The following is an 18,904-nucleotide window of genomic DNA, read 5'->3' as shown; positions in this document are numbered from 1 at the left end:
CAGTTTAATTATTATTAAAATATTATTTTCTATTTCCTCTCCATGATGACTACAATAACTGTGCTACATTGATAACTATAAATCAAATTTTATTATAATTATTGACAGCCATCTAAATATGAACGTTAATGCGATTTATTCATAAAACACATTGCTGTCCGGTTGACAGGGCGGTGTTGACTCCCGCAAGATTACAAGAAGCAGTGGGCGGATCCAGGTGCTGTTGTCGTTGTCAGGAAGTAGTCTTTGTCCTTAAGTTAAATATGCCAGTCTTGTCTTTTAGGTTGAATCCTACAAAGTGTTTGTATTGTAATTATTACAGACCAGCTGGTTGATTTTAACATGCATCTTAGTTGCTTTGATTACCAAATTTGGAGGTTTTGATACCGCCATGTAAAAGTGCTAATGCTAATTCGTAGCATATATATGGCATATCCAATGGCACATCAAGATAGGGCATTTTGAAAAGTGGAGCCTCACGTTTGAGTGCTTTATATCAGACATGCTTGCTTTGTTGGCATGGGAAATTGCAACATTACCAATCTGCTACTATTATGCCTGAGCCGGTGCAGAGTCCGCAACCGGAAGTGACGTCACATGCAACAAAGGTATCGAAATATGATATCGTATGAGCTTACGTGAATCGGTAACCAGCAGTACAGACGGAAATCTGTCGGTAACTGGAAAAGTAGTCATCATTATTCTATATTGCATATTGGTGCTGTGGTTACTGGTATATTCATTACAAAACTATGTTTCTTACAAACATTGTATGCACATCAGTTTTGGGACACCCGGCCATGACATCACTACAATATTCTTCACCTTTTGTTTATTAAACACACTAAAAACAATTTTAACATAGGCCCAAACATGCAAGGCAGTTCAACATATATCTTAGAAAAAAATATTTATATCTTTTTTTTTTGTAATCTTTGTGGGTGTGAGTGATGGGACCCCTGACCTGTAAGGAAATGGACCAATCAATGGAGCCCTTACCTTCCTTTGCAGCTAAAACGGCTTGGAAATAATTTCTAAAAAAAATATTATATGGCTGTGAGGTAAGGGGCCACTGATCCTCCACACCCACCTCATTCAAGCATGCCATGCAGAGCCTACTTGAAAGCATATAATTATAAAGATATAAAGATGAGGAAATAATGACTTCTGATTAACTAATTTGCTGATTAAGATCAAGACGTGTTTCTATTTGTGCCCTCTCATATACACTTCAGTCCAATTCAAGATATGCAAACACTGTGCCACCTCGCGATGATGACACATGCATTACTCCTCTCAAAACAGACAAATACACAGACACACCTGGCTAATTACTCTGATTCATACTCACCTGCAGGGAAGCAAACATCAGCATCTCTTCCTCAGTGCAGTCTATCTCCTCCAGCAGGATGGACCAGCGACCCTGCTCGTACAGCTGCGTTATCCTAACAGCATCGTACTGGAAGACGCATCAAACACGGAATAAGGCGATACACTGGGTGTATTACATCACATTGAGACCTTTCTTACTTTAGGGTTGAGGTCAAAGAAGATGTTGTATTTGAAGCGCAGCAGCAGCTTGTCGTTTTCTTGAACGTCTTGCTCCATGAGGGAGCGAGACGAGTCCAGCCAGCTGTCAAACATAATCACATGCTCAGACTTAACATACAACAATTTCCCTTGTGGATCAATAAAGTTTGTCTCAGTCTAAGTCAACTCTGCCTGCAGAAAGAACATGTGACATATCTACCCGGCGTTGTTGATGGCTTTGTCCACCAAAGACAGAGACTGGTAGAGTTTGGCCAGCTCAGCAGGAGGCAAGTTGGGTTGGGAGTCGGCAAGAGGGTTCTCTCCGAACCAGAGGCTGGTGGCGGACACTGGCATGCCGTTTTCGGGGTCGTATGTGGCCGTCATGGTCTTGCTGTACATGGGGCCTACATTAGAGATGACAGGAGTTGACATTGAAATGGCAAGATAGTGGTTGTCTCAGCTTGAATGCACGCCTAGAGGGTTCCTGATGTGCATTAGTGACCTTTTGATGCTCAAACAGCCACATAACGCTTTTTTATGAGAAAATCTATATTTGTTTGTTTGCTCCGCATTTGTGAAAAGAGGCACTCAAATGCTTGACAAAAAAAAAATCCTTTCTTGGGCTTTGCTACACGTCTTGAATTGAAGTCCAGAGCTCTGCAACTAGTCAGTAGCTGACTGATGGATGTGGAAGCTGTAAATGTTGTTATTCAGGGAAGAGGCTAACCTAGCATGATGTTGCTGTTAAAATGTGAGTGTCGGCACGTAGCTGACTTAGCTATGCTAGCGTCGCCAACGTTGGCGTCTTCCTATCCCACTCTTTATTGTTACGTTGTTGTATGTGATATATGGCATTTATTATGTTAAAGAAGTGCAGAATTACAGTGTTAAATGTGGATGAAGTAAACAGCCGTTGACAAATACAGCTCATTAGCATTAAAGCTACAGACACACAAAGCAAGGGCTTATTTCAAGCACTTTTAAACTGTCTAACTTCCAGCATCAAGGCTAACACTTCTAATACACTATTGTAGGACACTCATTTTAAACTGCTAAATACTTATACTGTATCTCATCAAATCAGGTATTCTCAAACTGTGGTAAACGTACCACTGGTGGTACACCGGTTCTATCTAGTGGTACACCAAAGAATCACTTAATAAAAATGTTTAAACACAGTGCTGCTGTTCAATGTGTGTAATGTTACAGTGACCAACAATATTAAATATACTTGTTAAATAAAACCTTTGCCTTGTTTTTAATGAATATTTAGGCCTGCTACGATACTGTCTTTTAATGTTGGTCATTATCTTTGGGCACCTCCTTGAGGAGCCGAGTGTTTTCTGAGGTGGTACATGGCGAAAAAAGTTTGAGAACCACTGCATTAAATTATGCAGGTGTACCTAATTATGAGGACAAGAGTGTATGTTGATGTATTTTTGACAGCACCTGAGCCCCCTGGTCCCCCGCTGACTAAATCAATGTCCCAGATGTCCTCTAATGGAGAATTCTTGTCTTTCTTCTTCTTCTTTTTAGAATGATCGTCTGGGGGCTTGAGGAGGGACAGTTCCTCTGACCGTCTGATGTCTGACACGGAGACAGGAGTGCTTTATCCATTTATTTTTAACCACATGTAGTGAACTTAGGGTGAGACTTACTGAGTGTCTGACAGATCTCCGCCACTGCCTTGAAGACGACGCAGGAGAAGCCGATGATTATTTTGATGGTTTTCATGTTGGGCAGTTGCAGCAAAACGCTTTTGTGTTGGGGGGTGTAGCGCAGGTCTGCATCAGCCTGCAGGGAAAGGCTGCTTTATTACCATGACAGATGTGTTGTTTTGTCATAATGATCATACAGAACAAGAATATCACTCAAACTAGCCGATATGTCAAAACTAGGGGTGTCCTGAAAAAACTTTTTTTGATAATTTTTCATTGATATTGGAGCCATTTTTTCTTCTTGACATGCACTTCATAATTTTTTCCTAATAAATGCACATCATCAAAATTGAAATTGCACTTTTAACATTTGTGCATTGATAACAATTAAAAAGATCATGGCATCCACACACCACCACTCTCATGTTCACTCTATTGCAGTGGCTGTGTGGAAACTATGTCTACATATATAAAGTTCTAGACACTTTTTTGTATTAATTGTACTCCAACATTTAATCAAATTAACAGAATATAAATCAAAACTTTTTTCTAATCAAATTATTCTTCACATTATTAATTGTTGAAGCACTAGCCTTGAGTATTGGCCGATATATCTTCACAAATCTTTGTTTTGAAGTGCGGAATGATAGAAAAGGTTTGATCAAATGAAATTAGTCAAACAGAGAACAATGGTAGGTATGAAAACACTAACCTATTTATTATCAACTGTCTGGAACTGACTTATGCTGTCTTGAAGTTAAAGTGGAGTGGCATTTTTTTTAATGACACTTAGTGGCTACAATTACTCATTAAGTTACGCTCATGGTGTAACATACAACTATAATTATTCAATATTTGTTTATACTTACGATAAACATGGGCTGTTTTAGACTACAATTGTGTTCAATTAATGCAGTACTTCTCAATTATGTTCTGTTAAGCCCCACCCCAGGAAAAAGAAAACATTTTGCACCCCCCACCCCACTCTCTACTGTGACGATAAATAGTATCAACTGTCTATAAAAAGTTTATAAGTACACCTCTGCCTTACATTGTATCTTTTCTAACATTAAAGAAGACAAAAAAGAAAAAAGATTTATAAACGTACAACATAGAATAATCAACATTTTTAAAGTGCATCAATTTGCCTAAAAGTCTTTTTTTAATCCTTATTTAAACTATAAACAGATTTTGACTGAATTGAACTATTATGTAATTATGATATATATAATTGAATAAACAAAATAAATAATAATACATTCAAATTGATCAGCAACATTAACTCAGGAGCACAATACATGAAACACTAAACAAAAATAAAACAATTTGTGCACATTTTTTTAATGTAAATGTGGAAGTCAGGATTAATGGCTACAATAAGCACATTTTGCGGTTCACAGCTTTCTGAAGCGGGATTTGAAGTATGATACTGCATGTTTCTGATAAAGCATGTCACACCTGCCCCCCGACATCGTACCGCGCCCCTCCAAGGGGGCCCCCCCCCCACTATTTGAAATGGACTGAATTAATGCACCGGTCGCCCTGGGGGGGTCCCCACATCTGCAGTCCTCTCCAAGGTTTCTCATTGTCCCATTGGGTTGAGTTTTTCCTTGCCCTGATGTGGGATTTGAACCGAGGATGTCGTTGTGGCTTGTGCAGCCCTTTGAGACACTTGTGATTTAGGGCTATATAAATAAACATTGATTGAATGACACTTATTACGTATGTCGAGATTTTGTGCTATTGCGTGCCTGGCTGTTGTGTAGCTCCTAGTACCCCATAGCCTACCATGTTTACCTTTTGTACAGTGCATCCGGAAAGTATTTGCAGCACTTCCCTTTTTCTACATTTTGTTATATTACAGTCTTACTCCAAAATGGAATACATTCATGTTTGTCCTCAAAATTGTACAGCCATAACCCCATAATGAAAATTTGAAAAAAAAAATGTTTTAATTTCGTAAATGTATTAAAAATAAAAATCACATGTACATAAGTCTTCACAGCTTTTCCGTAATACTTTGTTAGTGCACATTTGGCAGAAATTTCAGCCTCAAGTCGTTTTGAGTACGATGCCACAAGTTTGGCATACTTATTTTTGGGCAGTTGCGCCCATTCCTCTTTGCAGCACCTCTCAAGTGCCATCAGGTTGGATGAGAAGTGTTGGTTTTCATCCAGGATGTCTCTGTACATTGCTGCATTCATCTTTCCCTCTAACCTGACTAGTCTCCCAGTTCCTGCTGCTGAAAAACATCCCCGCAGCATGATACTGCCACCACCATGCTTCACTGTAGAGATGGTATTGGCCTGGTGATGAGCAGTGCCTGGTTTCCTCCAAAAATGATGCCTTGCATTCAATCTTTGTCTCATCAGACCAGAGAATTGTGTTTCTCATGGTCTGGGAATCTTTCATGTGCATGTTGGCAAACTTTTTACGAAGAAATGGGTTCTGTCTGGCCACTATACTATTGATTGGCGGATTGCTGCAGAGATGGTTGTCCTTCAGGAAAGGTTATTTTCTCTCCACAGAGGAATGCTGTAGCTCTGACAGAGTGACCATCAGGTTCTTGGTCACCTCCCTGACGGGACTAAGATCAAAACAACACTTTGCATCCAACCTGATGGAGTTTGAGAGGTGCTGCAAAGAGGAATGGGTGAAACTGCCCAAAGATAGATGTGCCAAGCTTTTGGCATCGTATTAAAAAAATACTTGAGGCTGATTGTATTGAGCAAAGGCTTGGAAAACTTATGCACATGTGTTTTTTTTAAATTTGTAATACATTTTCAATTTAAAAAAAACTTTCACATTGCCATTATGGTGTATTGTGTGTAGAATTTGGGGGACAAAAATTAACTTATTCCATTTTGGAGTAAGGCTGTAACATAAGATAAATTGTGGAAAAAGTAAAGCGCTGTGAATACTTTCTGGATGCACCGTAAATGACTTGACTAAAATACAAATAAAGATCAACCTTGAATTCTTATTGGAGGACATTTTCTGTAGAGGTTAACTAACTGTACGGCTTTGCATAAATAAACATGCTGCTGGACTGCTTGTATCGCAGTGCTTTTAAATACAAGCCTACATAATCTAATATTTGTTTCTTGCTGATATCGGACCGATATCCAATATCAATATCGGATTGGGTCACCCCTCGTCAAAAGAACTAAAAAAGTCATTAAAACATCAAAGGTGATGGCGGCTCAAGACTTTCGCACGGTGCTGCATCAACATGGACTCTTTTAATGACAGGTGACATGTTTCCTGGTAATTCACACTTGTAATTTCATACTTAAAGGAGAACTTCACTATTTTGGAAATGTGCCAATCATTCACAATCCCTATGTAAGACAATAAAACATGTCTTTCTTTTTTTATGCATTCTAATTTGTAATATACAGCAAGTACGAGGCGGCTAACAATGCAGCTAATGGGAGTTAAGCCCTTTAAAAAACATCTAAAAACCGCCAACAATACACCATTTACATGTCGTGAGCTGCATATTGAAGTATTAACGATTTTGTTATCATAATCCCTAACGCTAAGGGACTACTTTTTTTAGCGGCGCCGTGATCACAGAAAGGTAAGTAGCTACTGCAGCTACTAATTTACTAAGCTAGTGAGCTGCTGCTTTGCTTCTGAGTTGATAAAAGTTCATTATAAATCATGCATCTCACTTGTATAGTAGAAGGTTTTGGCCATAAACCGAGAAGTTGGTCAACTTTGACATTCAATTTTGGCCCGGACATCGCGACAAAAAGACACAGATTTTGCGCCCACCTTTTTAAAAAAAAAATCTGCGCGACGATTATAAATAATTATTCATCTAAACGGGAAGATATGAACATCCCATCAGTCTGCCTCCAAGTGAGAGCAGACATTGTTCAGTAAGTGATTGTTTTATTATGTTCGTAGTTTGTATTTCTTGTTTAGCGCTTAGCAATGCTGCTACTTGCTGGATCTGCTTATCACTCAGCTTCTAAATCTTGTAGCTCTTTCTTTCTGCGTGGCGCAGTGGGAGAGTGGCCGTGCGCAACCCAAGGATCCCTGGTTCAATCCCCACCTAGTACCAACCTCGTCATGTCCGTTGTGTCCTGAGCAAGACACTTCACCCTTGCTCCTGATGGGTGCTGGTTAGCGCCTTGCATGGCAGCTCCCTCCATCAGTGTGTGAATGTGTGTGTGAATGGGTAAATGTGGAAGTAGTGTCAAAGCGCTTTGAGTACCTTGAAGGTAGAAAAGCGCTATACAAGTACAACCCATTTATCATTATTTATCATTTTTGTATTAAGTAGAGATGCCGATAAATGCGTTAAAATGTAATGTCGGAAATTATCGGTATCGTTTTTTTATTATCGGTATGTTTTTTTTTTTTTATTAAATCAACATAAAAAAACACAAGATACACTTACAATAAGTCCACCAACCCAAAAAACCTTCCTCCCCCATTTACACTCATTCACACAAAAGGGTTGTTGCTTTCTGTTATTAATATTCTGGTTCCTACATGATATATCAATATATATCAATAATGTCTGCAAGGTATACAATCCGTAAGCACACATGATTGTGCGTGCTGCTGGTCCACTAATAGTACTAACCTCTAACAGTTAATTCTAATAATTTTCATTAATTACTAGATTCTATGTAACTGTTTTTATATTGTTTTACTTTCTTTTTTATTCCAGAAAATGTTTTTAATTTATTTATCTTATTTTATTTTATTAATTTTTTTAAAAGTACCTTATCTTCACCATACCTGGTTGTCCAAATTAGGCATAATAATGTGTTAAATCCACGACTGTATATATCGGTTGATATCGTTATCGGTAATTAAAGAGTTGGACAATATCGGAATATCGGATATCGGCAAAAAGCCATTATCGGACATTCCTAGTATTAAGGCTCAAAAATATAAAGTTCTGATCTTACATGAAGTCTGCCATGATTAGTTACAGTTCTCGTAGGAAAAAGCGAACGTTGTGATGCGTTGGTGAAATTAATGAGCCGACATATGCTTAAAATGACCAAAATACGGTAAATATTATGTATTATTGTAAATGTGCCTGTTACCACATTACATATACACTTACCGCATGTAAAAATGTTGATAGATATTTTTGGTTGTATTTTAGAGCGCATTATTGGCGAATAGAAAGAATATCATTGGCTTCGTTTTTAGCTACATTTTGCTAGCATTTATTTATGAGTAATGCATAAAAAAAATAAAAGAATATGTGCTTGTTTCACATAAGGATTGTGGATGATAGACAAGATTCCCCTTTAAGAGAACAGAAGATCATCACAAATGCAAAAATACCACCATGTTATAAAAAGGAACATTTTTGTAAGTTGGTCCTACAATGGGATCTTTTCTGCATGTGGATGAAACATATTTTTAAGCTATATTTCAACCATCTGACATCATACGGAGACTGTTGGTCATTGATTTTACAGGAAACTAATGTTTAGACCTTGCGGGTTCATTTTATGTTAGCTGATAAATTTCAAAGTTATGTTCGAGGTATTGTGAGTAATAAAAACAAAGTTTCAGTAGCTATATTTCAAAGTACCTTCAGAGCGGAAAAATAGTCCATTTGGCATTCATGATGCAGCAAACTACCTGAATTCCATATTTGTCCAAGGTCCAGTGGGTCCTCAGCAGCCAGCAGTTCCTTTGCTCCCACCACAATGCATGATCTGACCAGTCCTGAGGAGCCTCTGAACAAAACATCACATCAAGTATGTACAATCACTGCATATACTACTTATTAAATACATATAAGAGTCTTGTTTATGAATGTTCTTGACATTATTATGCATTGTGTGAGGACTACAAGTCATTTTCAACTCTTCAAACAAGCCTGCTCATGAGTACTTGCGCCTCCATGTTGACATATCAGATTTGAACCTGGCTGAACTTTGTCCCCCGGGGCAACACGGCCCATTGTGGTAAAACAATGGCACTCCAGTGTGGAGCAATTCAGGGCAAACAAGGGTGTGGCCTCCTGACAAACAGCGCTGAAGTTTAAACGAGCGCAGAGCGGAGTGGCTCATAAAGTGGTTTTCAAATAACACGTACTGATCTTCTCCACCAGCTTCAGCATGAGGCCGCCGATGTGCAGGTCACCCTTCACCCGCAGTTTAAACCTCATGGACTCGTCGCCCTCTTTTTGGTCCACGTGCACCGTCAGCTCCCATGAGGTTTCCCCGTACTCGGCGGCCGTGATCATGGCTCTGATTGGCACAGAAAATACAAAGATAGTAGAACAGCGCGAAGACAAAAATATATTCTAAAATAAGAATAACAAGTAAACACTAACTACAAATAAATTAAAATGAAATCAAACTATCAAAAAATAAAATGCATAATACACAGGATAACCTGTGTGCGTACAAAAAACCCAAGTGTAAATTCCGTTTATCTACGTGTTTTTTCTTCTTTTATTGATAAATGTTGGGCAGCAGCTGGGAAGTAGAGTGTTGCCTGAATATCCATATTAGAAATAAAGAGCATTAAAAAAATGGGCTGTGATTTTACAAGTAAAAAAGCACCACTTTACAACATATTTTTTAATACTATGAGTAATAACGCTTTTGACAGTACAAAAATAATTGCATTAATAAAGAAGAATATGCAAGGAGCGATCAAAAATTATATTTATTCTTTCCCAATTTTTAAGAATGTCTTAAGAATCAACTTGTCTCTATTGAATTGTATCTTATATTTTTTGATGTATTCTTTAACATGTGCTGTTAGACTTAGACCAGGGGTGTCAAATGTAAGGCCCGCAGGCCGGATAAGGCACGCGAACAGGTTTTACGCGGCCCGTGGGATGAGTTTGCTAAGTATAAAAATGACCGAAATAAATTTAATATACTAGATGTCGCAATAGCAATTATTTGTATCTTTGTAGATTATGCTACACGTAAAAAAAATTAACCACATGATGTTAGTGCACCAGTCGAGGAAAATGAGCAAACTACATAAATAGCATCCTGTAATTTGATTTTGATATTTTTTTTTATCTTGATAGATTGAAAATTAACACCAATGAGTTGACTAATGAACATTATCACAAAATTTATTTAGAAAGTATAAATAACGACAAATAAAGGTGAAACACTATTAACCGCAACATGTAAGTGTAAAAAAAAACAACATTATAATTTGTACATTTCCAGAATGTGCTTGTTCTATTTTTAAACAAAGAAAACAATCTGAAGTTATCTTTATTTTTGTTTTTACCAGTCTGGCCCACTTGGGAGTAGATTTTTCTCCATGTGGCCCCCGATCTAAAATTAGTTTGACACCCCTGACCTAGACAAAAGACTTAGACAAACTTTATTGATCCACAAGGGAAATTGGTCCCACAAGGGAAATTGTTATAAAGTTTTCACAGGTTAAAGGGGAACTACACTTTTTTTTAAATTTTACCTGTCGTTCACAATCATTCTGGACGACATGAAAACTGATGGATTTTATTTAATTCATTCTACATATTTAATAAATTCGATCAAAAGTCAGCTTACAAATTCCCACAAATCCATCCATCGTCATGTCTTTCATAATGATTGTGAATGATAGGCAAAATTCCCCCAAAAAGTGTGGTTCCCCTTTAAGTAAAATGCATTGTGATGCATTATCTAATTTTGACATTTGCTCTTTAAAATTGTCAATGTAAAATAATTGTGTCAATATGAGCTCTCTTTTCCTGTAGACATACCAATTTATACTTGTGACGGTTACATTTTCCACACATTACGTCATTCCTGCACAACTCCTGTTTTTCCCATCATCAGGACTAATTTGTATCACTTTATACTCAAAATATGATCATTCTTTCCTAGTCCGTGTGGCCCTGACTTAAATTCTGCACCCATGCAACACGACTCAGCAGTGTAGATGTATTTCATATTATTCAATGATAAACTGGGGGATGGATGAGCGGCGTGGGGGGAGGCAGGTAATGAGGGAGCAAAGAGGAGGAGGATCAGGAAGGGTTGAGCTGTGGAATGCATGACGAGCATGGACATGAATGGGCTGCACAGGAGCACCAATCTCTCCTTTTCTTTTGCTTTGGCTTGGAAGCTTGAAAATTAAAATCACAAAAATGTAGGAGTCATCTGTCACCACTGAGGACGTCTAAATGAATACATTTATTTTTATTCTAAATTTTGAAAAAAACCAAAACATGTCATTTGAATTAAAATATAATATTCAATACAATAAATACAATATTCCTTATCCTTACAGACAGGTGCAATTAGAACTACCTAATAAGGCTGTATGACAACCATGTTACAGATAAACATGTCCAGCTTTGAATTAATTAGAGTGGCCATTGCTATTCTTCCCAGACACCCAAGAGAATGAAAAAAACCATTTTAAACCAGCTACTCTGCATTTATTTTTAATCCACTTTAGTAGCACATTTTTGTACATTTGTGGCACATATGACGTAGAACAAACCATAACAATAGACGCATAGTTTGGTGGGCTGGTAAAGACCCCCAAAGGAGTTAATGACGTCACTTTTACTGAAGCTTAAAGTGTTCCCCCACATTACCACACGGAAACCAACGCCTAACTCCAAAGATTATGTTTATAAATTCTTACCTTGTTTGAACGCGTCTTCTTGCTAACGGAGGAGGTCTCGTGAGAAGTGGCGAACTCCTCCCAGGTGAAGCCACGCCCCTCCTTGACACCCAGGTGTCTGACGTGCGTAGGCGGAAGTGGTCATTACTGACGTGCGATACCACTGACTTTCTTCCCAATTCGATACCGAGTGAAATTCAGGCTGGTATAGGCGCTATATATATATATGTATATATATATATATATATATATATATATATATATATATATATATATATATATATATATATATATATATATTAGATACATATTTTTTCCCACCAATCACTTTTCATTTAGTCAGTAGAAAATTATGTTGTTACTTTACACTGTGTTCCTGTTAAAGATATACATTATCTCAAATAACTAAAGTATCTATATTTAGTTTTTCAAACTCGATATTACTCTTTGGTATCGGCAGTAACGATATTTCAGTATTGATCCGCACGTCACTCGTGGTCATCTTTGAAGCGTCGCTTCCGGCCAGGAGTAATCAAACTCAATTAAGGTTTGTCAACAACAGTCACATTGTTTTGTCTTATAAACCACAAAACGGCATTTTATACTGTAGCTAACATCGCCAGGAGTTAGCACCGTTTTATATATATGGTTAGCAGCGCTTGGATGCTAACAACAAACCTTTGCATTTAAACGTTTCATTCACGTTACGTCAGTGCCAATAAATCCACAGTCGGTGGGACAGTGGCACTAAAAGGTTGCAAGACTCACGATATAAAAATCAATTCTACGAACCAGCAAATTTGTTAATTATTGTGTGTTAGGTTGCAAATTGAGCATAATTTCAGCTGGGCTCCAATTCAATTCAACTTTGTTATCATTGAGATAACAACGAGGCGAGTTTACTCCTGACCTTTAGGAATGGACGCTATTGTACAGATATTGACTTATTCAAATAAAAAAAAAAATGCAGTTTGTCACAAGACTTACAGTGGTCGATTTGGATATTGTACCCCTGTAATACTATAAATCAGGAGTGTCAAACGTACGGCCCGCGGGCTGGATCAGGCCCGCGAACAGGTTTTATCTGGCCCGCGGGATGAGTTTGCTAAGTATAAAAATGAGCCAACATTTTTTAATGAAAGAAACTACTGTTCTAAATGTGTCCACTAGATGTTGCAATAGCAATTTTTTGTATCTTCGTAGATTATGTTACATATGTAAAAAAATAAATAAACCAGACAATGTTAGTGCACCAGTCGAGGAAAATGAGCCAACTACTTAAATAACATCCTGTAATTTGATTTTGGTATTATTTTTTTATCTTGATAGATTGAAAGTTAACACCAATGAGTTGACTGATGAACATTATCACATAATTTATTCAGAAAGTATAAACGACGACAAATAAAGATAGAATACTATTAACCGCAACATGTAAGTGTAAAAAAAACAACCAACCACATTATGATTTGTACATTTTCAGACTGTGTTTGTTCTATTTTTAAACAAAGAAAACAAACTGAAGTTGTCTTTATTTCTAAGTTATCGTGCCGTAATTTTACCAGTCCGGGCCACTTAGGAGTATATTTTTCTCCATGTGGCCCCCGATCTAAAATGAGTTTGACACCCATGCTATAAATCAATGTTTTTAATGATGTGAAAGCCATGAACGAGTCGTTTTTTTTTTTATTGAACTCACGAGTACTCGTGAAAAAAACAGATTTTCTGTAGTTGTCTCTTTATCATTGACTCTGTTTCCTGGAAACGACAGCCAATTCATTTAGTCTTTAATCATAACTGAATTAGGTTAGCAGGTTTGAAATGATGTTTTCCTTCATTTTTTCCTGCTGTGGTTTCTTGCCTGAAGCTATACGCTTTGAAAACCTCTGCTCTAAACATGTGCAGATACCACATCAGGTGTCTCCTGTTTTTTTTAACAAACCCACAGTCAGTGTGACAAATAAAAAAAAACAACCTTAGAAGATGAATCAGCTCTTCTTTCATAATGCCCACATCCTTCTTGAACTGAACTAGTGTGAGTCACATATCACCGGTTCCTTGAACACACCACTGGAAAAGAAGGCTTGTTTTCCTAACCGTTGGCATTTGAGGTGTTCATTTGTATGTAAACGCTGCACTATTCGGTACTTCTGTCACAATATGGGTTAGGAAAACTCTAAGATTATTAAATAAGCTTATGTGCTTTGCAATAATAATATTCATAATGTAAATTAATTATGACTCTTTGCAGACAGTTGACTCACATTCAATATTCCCAAGAACTAGTGAGTTATCATTAGTCATACTGTCACAGGAACATGACGAACAACCATCACTTTATAGGTTTACTCAGCTTTCTAATTAATCTGACATAATAAAAAGAGACACATATATATATATATATATATATATATATATATACAGTACAATTGGAATTGGGGGTTAAATAACCAAAATCCTTCGGCCACCGTTGCTGCTCACTGCTCCCCTCACCTCCCAGGGGTGATCAAGGGTGATGGGTCAAACGCAGAGGATAATTTCACCACACCTAGTGTGTGTGTGACAATCATTAGTATTTTTTTAATCAAACATTGCTTGAGTTTTGTTTTTTGAAAAAATGATAAGGGTTGCCGCCACATGATGGTGCTATTAGACCAGGTTTAAACCATGACCATTGTGATCAAATAAAAAAAATATGAGCAGACACTCACTGTGGTCTTCTTTATTTATCATTGGCAATCTTTATTACAGAGTTAAAAAGATGGCTGGGTGGCTGACATTTGCGGTCCCACTTTTATGGGCTGTAATTAGCAAAATGTATCCAATTTCAGTTCACAACCATAGGGGATTTATTAGACATGTTTATAGAGGTCAATAATTTGTATTTGTTTGAAACAAAACAGAACTGACGCCCAAGTGGGAAAACAGAGGCTTTAGAGGAGCCTCAGGATTAGCGAGTGTCCAAGTCTGCAAACAGCTTGGTAGCACGGTAGGGTTTCAAACCAGCGGGCTGCAGCTGCAGGACAGTCTCCCCGACCGCTTGACCATTTGCACCGCACCCTGCAGCAGATGAAATGAGACGAGTACGCGTGCGAGTCTGTTTAGTGTGTCGTGCTGGCGCATGAGATCATCCCAAGGCCTTGTGCAAGAGGAAATGTAAATTCCATGAGAAAGAAAACAAACAAATAAACCCAGAGACTTGTACGCTGTGTGGAAAATAACAGCACTTGGACCTGTCTAGGCTGGGATGTTGTCGCACCGCCATGACACCTGCAGAGAGTGCCAGGAATCGCCAAATATTGATGATGAAATGCAATGCTGTTCTGAGACACGATCAATTACGTCTATGACCTGAACCTACTGGGAAGGCGGGTGGGAAACAACATCTGTGGGGGCCTTTCTGTATTTATGGAAAGAGAAAACCTCCCGGTGACCTGGGAACACGCTTACCCAATTAGCAGCCTCGCCGATGGGATCAAATGGAAGTGAAAACATGCGCTGCCGTGACGGCGACGTATCACAATGACCCATTCATGCCGCCCGGGCCCATGCTTCTGGGATGAGGTGGGGGTTGTTGGGGGTGGGGGGGGGTTATTCCAGAGTGGGGTGGTGGAATGGATGTGAGGGAGTCGTGAATTCAACAAGGAACTACCTCACCGCTTTCTTGATGGCTCGTCGGGAGGCCCAAATGACTCAATATGGGTGCGGAGGTAAACACGGTTCAAAAAGTGTTGTTTTTATAACGTTAGAACCAAGGCTCACCTCAGACCCCCCTCCTTCTTTGGACGCTCTCACCTCTGCAACCCAGCGCGACCGCTGGCCTGGTCCTGTGGGAATAGTGTGGAGGAGGCCTGAGAAGTAGCAGTAAAAGAGAAGGTCTTGACAGTTCCGGGCTCTGGGGATCTCCAACCGCTGCCCTATGGCCCCCAAAGTGTTAAAGCTCAGATTCATTTTCCTTCCATAAATACGCTTCTAGTCTCAGCCCGCGATTCTTGATGTCCATTTATTTTTTTCGGAAGCTTTTGACCTCTTCATTGGTCATCAAATCCTGCACAAACTCAACAAAAGTCAACCAAAGATAACACTCAGGGCAGCTTGATATGATTAAAACTTTTGAAACAAATAGATTAAAACCTCACAGTACCTTTCGATTGACTATTCTTTGCAATGCGTGTATGCGCCGTATAAAAGGCTGCTCTATTTCCAGGTTAATTGTTTATTTATATGAGCGTAGCCAAAGGCACGTCTATTAATGGAACCTTTACTTGCTTTTCTAGGTTTCCTCGAGACTTATAAAAATGTTCGGCAAAGAGACTTCAAACAACAGACAGAGATGTTTTTGGAAAGGGTTGACACCAAAACGAAGTTCATTGTATCTTTACTTACTTTACTCTGCTCAGCCCACTCCTATACTTGCTAATAATCAATTTTCTTTTTGCAAAAGTAGGTCCTACATGGCCTACAGCGATACCTCGTCTTTTGTTAGTAATCTGTTCCAACCGGCCAGGTGGAGACTGAATCGTACAAAAATTGAAGCAATTCTTTCCATAAGAATAATACAAATGTGTTTCAGACACCCAAAAATATCAACACAAAACTCATTTTATTGAGAACTAGAAAAGCACTCTGACAGCACAGACCTCCGCCAGGCCTTATCTAGTAAAGAATCCTTTAAAAAAATCCTGAATTGAGATGGTGATCCAGATCACCCCCAAATCTAATCATTTCTTCCCAAAATCTGTCCATAACTTTTTAAGTTTTGTTGCATACTAACAGACAGATAAACACACCCCAGTTATTAAATTAACCACCTGGTGGAGGTAATTAATAGAAGGATAAATAAAATTACCCAGCAGGCACAAGAGATTAAAATAACATTGCGAACTTGTTGAATTAGGTCCTGACGTTGAGCAACTCAAACCTAACGCTAGAACAACATGCTTTTTGACAATGTTTAATCAATGTTGAGTTCTAAAGTTGGTTTGACCATTGAATTTTAGTCATTTTCCAACCAATATTTTACAACACAAATACAGTGTTGAAACAACATGCTTTTTGACAATGTTTATTCAATTTCAGGTTGTGACGTTGATTTGACCATTTAAATTAGGTAATTTCCCAACCAACAACATGGATCCAATGTTGTCTCAATTTACAAATACAACTATTTTGCATTGTTGTTTCAAAGTCAGTTTTAGAGGACATGTATGTATAATCAACATTGTATCAATGTCTTGTGCCTGCTGGGTACCATGTCTGTGCATGTTTGTTTTATTTGGCTGTCGCTTCCAAACAGACTGTAAGAGGGTTCGGTCTCATCAGCTGAGCCCATTTGTTCTATAGCAAAATGAAGTAAACAGAGTGAACACTCATCCACTGTCATCCACTCTTATTGTCTCTGTGGTTGGAGGTGGGGTCGAAATGTAACGTAATAGAAATTATCCGGATCACCCCCACAATCTAATCACTTGTACCTTATCCCATTTTGGACTTTTACTTAAAGTTTGATCAGAATCGGCCCATGACATTTTTTAGTTTTGTTCCTAACTAACAGACAAACCAAGGAAATACTTAACATCCTGCCAAAGGAAAATACTTGGGCATACAAAAATTTATTTGCAGCAATATAACGCAGTTGCTGAAAACCGTACACACCTTGGCACATTAGCTTAAATTAGCCATGCTTGCAATTAACAATGGAGAACGAGGGGAAGACTGAGGTCACCGAGACAAACTGAGGACTGTGGGCTATACAGTCGTCCTTTGTATATTGCGGCATACTGGTTCCACACCTGACCTTGGTAAACACATTTTCGTGAAGTAATATTGTTTTCGATAAATCAAATATTTTCAAAGATGGAGCAGAAAAAAACTGTTCTTATGTTTTTTCAAACATAATTCGAGCCCTTTAAACATGAAATAACGCCCATATAATCACCTTAAAAAAAGTTTCACCCAATACAATAGCCTTGAGTGTATTCTACTGTAGATTACAGTACTGTTCAACGGGAGCCCAGAAGATCCTTCAAGCATCATTGCTATGGCTGTCACCCGGCCATTTAAACACGGCCACTGTGGAAATACTTACCACATTCTGGGTAATTCCTCTAAGTTAGTATTGGGCTTCCATGTGCTGAAAGTTGTTCTGCAAAAAAATTTTCAACTTGTCAGTTGCAGTTATGACAATAAGCCGCATTGTTAGCATTGCGTCTCCCGCGTTGTCATTTCTGGATCGCTCAAGCCAAAAGCTCAGCAATGTTGTGTGGAACTAATGATATCGAAGGTGAAGTCCATCAACAAACTTCATCTCCACTCACCACTTTTGGACAGCTGCTCATAGCTGACAGCTGATATCAGTCTTGTTAGCATTAAGTGGCGTGCCGATTCCTGCTGCTGTTGTCTTTTATTTATTTATTTTTATTTTGAATTTGTGTGTGCTGATTGTCATTGATGTAGTAGCGCCGAGATTAGGTGCTGTGTTGTTGTTAGGATTGTTCATCCTTAACCACTTGGTGAATATCTTTAATCGATCGTCATACCATAATTATAGAAAATCAGACAAACACTACTCTGCAATAACTTGCAGTAACACTAAATTTAGGCAAAAAAAATCTAGAATATGCTTCAAGCAATTTTTTTGAAGAAACATTTGAAGTGCGATGTGGTGAGGGATAACTAATACCACAGCGTTTATTAAAGAAGCATCATTTTGCATTTTAAGGTACAATATAAAATTGACAAAAATAAACTATACGCTTATGTTACAGTATTTCCCTCTGGACGCTGAAGTATCATAGCTCACAGTCGCCACTTTGCTGCAGTAGATGAGTATTTTTGCGCTCTCATTCCCCTTATAGATAAAAGTTGTTTCTTTGCATTGGAAAAGTAGCAAATGTGCCATATGACAAACAAAAGCTATATGTGGGGGTTGTAGGACGATTGGAATTACATCGTTGCACACCCCCAACACTACTATCTGTTATTTCTCCATATCACTCGCCCGTGCTCGCGCCATCGTTAATACTATTTGTCAGCCGCTGTTTTGGAGGTCATGTTTATAACGCAAGATATCATGTGGTGCTTCTTTGGCGGAAAGTGGCAACTGGAAACCGGCAAGT

At 38.3% G+C, this 18,904-nt stretch overlaps 1 protein-coding gene across 2 annotated transcripts in view; it reads right to left on the bottom strand.

Moving 5' to 3' along the window:
• The window catches only part of fermt1 (FERM domain containing kindlin 1), a 28,640-nt gene extending 16,694 nt beyond the window's left edge, over nucleotides 1-11,946 (bottom strand). For both annotated transcript variants that reach the window (XM_061929184.1, XM_061929185.1), the window contains exons 1-8: nucleotides 11,808-11,946; nucleotides 9,270-9,424; nucleotides 8,811-8,908; nucleotides 3,189-3,324; nucleotides 2,980-3,117; nucleotides 1,751-1,934; nucleotides 1,531-1,633; nucleotides 1,352-1,459 (exon numbers count right to left, since the gene is read on the bottom strand). In XM_061929184.1, the coding sequence (XP_061785168.1) occupies nucleotides 1,352-1,459; nucleotides 1,531-1,633; nucleotides 1,751-1,934; nucleotides 2,980-3,117; nucleotides 3,189-3,324; nucleotides 8,811-8,908; nucleotides 9,270-9,420 (918 nt within the window). In that variant the 5' untranslated portion in view covers nucleotides 9,421-9,424; nucleotides 11,808-11,946. The remainder of the gene's footprint in view (nucleotides 1-1,351; nucleotides 1,460-1,530; nucleotides 1,634-1,750; nucleotides 1,935-2,979; nucleotides 3,118-3,188; nucleotides 3,325-8,810; nucleotides 8,909-9,269; nucleotides 9,425-11,807) is intronic.
• Nucleotides 11,947-18,904: the final 6,958 nt, after the last annotated feature.

The sequence above is a fragment of the Nerophis lumbriciformis genome, linkage group LG34 (genome assembly GCF_033978685.3).
Source record: "Nerophis lumbriciformis linkage group LG34, RoL_Nlum_v2.1, whole genome shotgun sequence".
Taxonomy (NCBI): domain Eukaryota; kingdom Metazoa; phylum Chordata; class Actinopteri; order Syngnathiformes; family Syngnathidae; genus Nerophis; species Nerophis lumbriciformis.
This window is presented reverse-complemented; position numbering and strand designations above follow the sequence as displayed.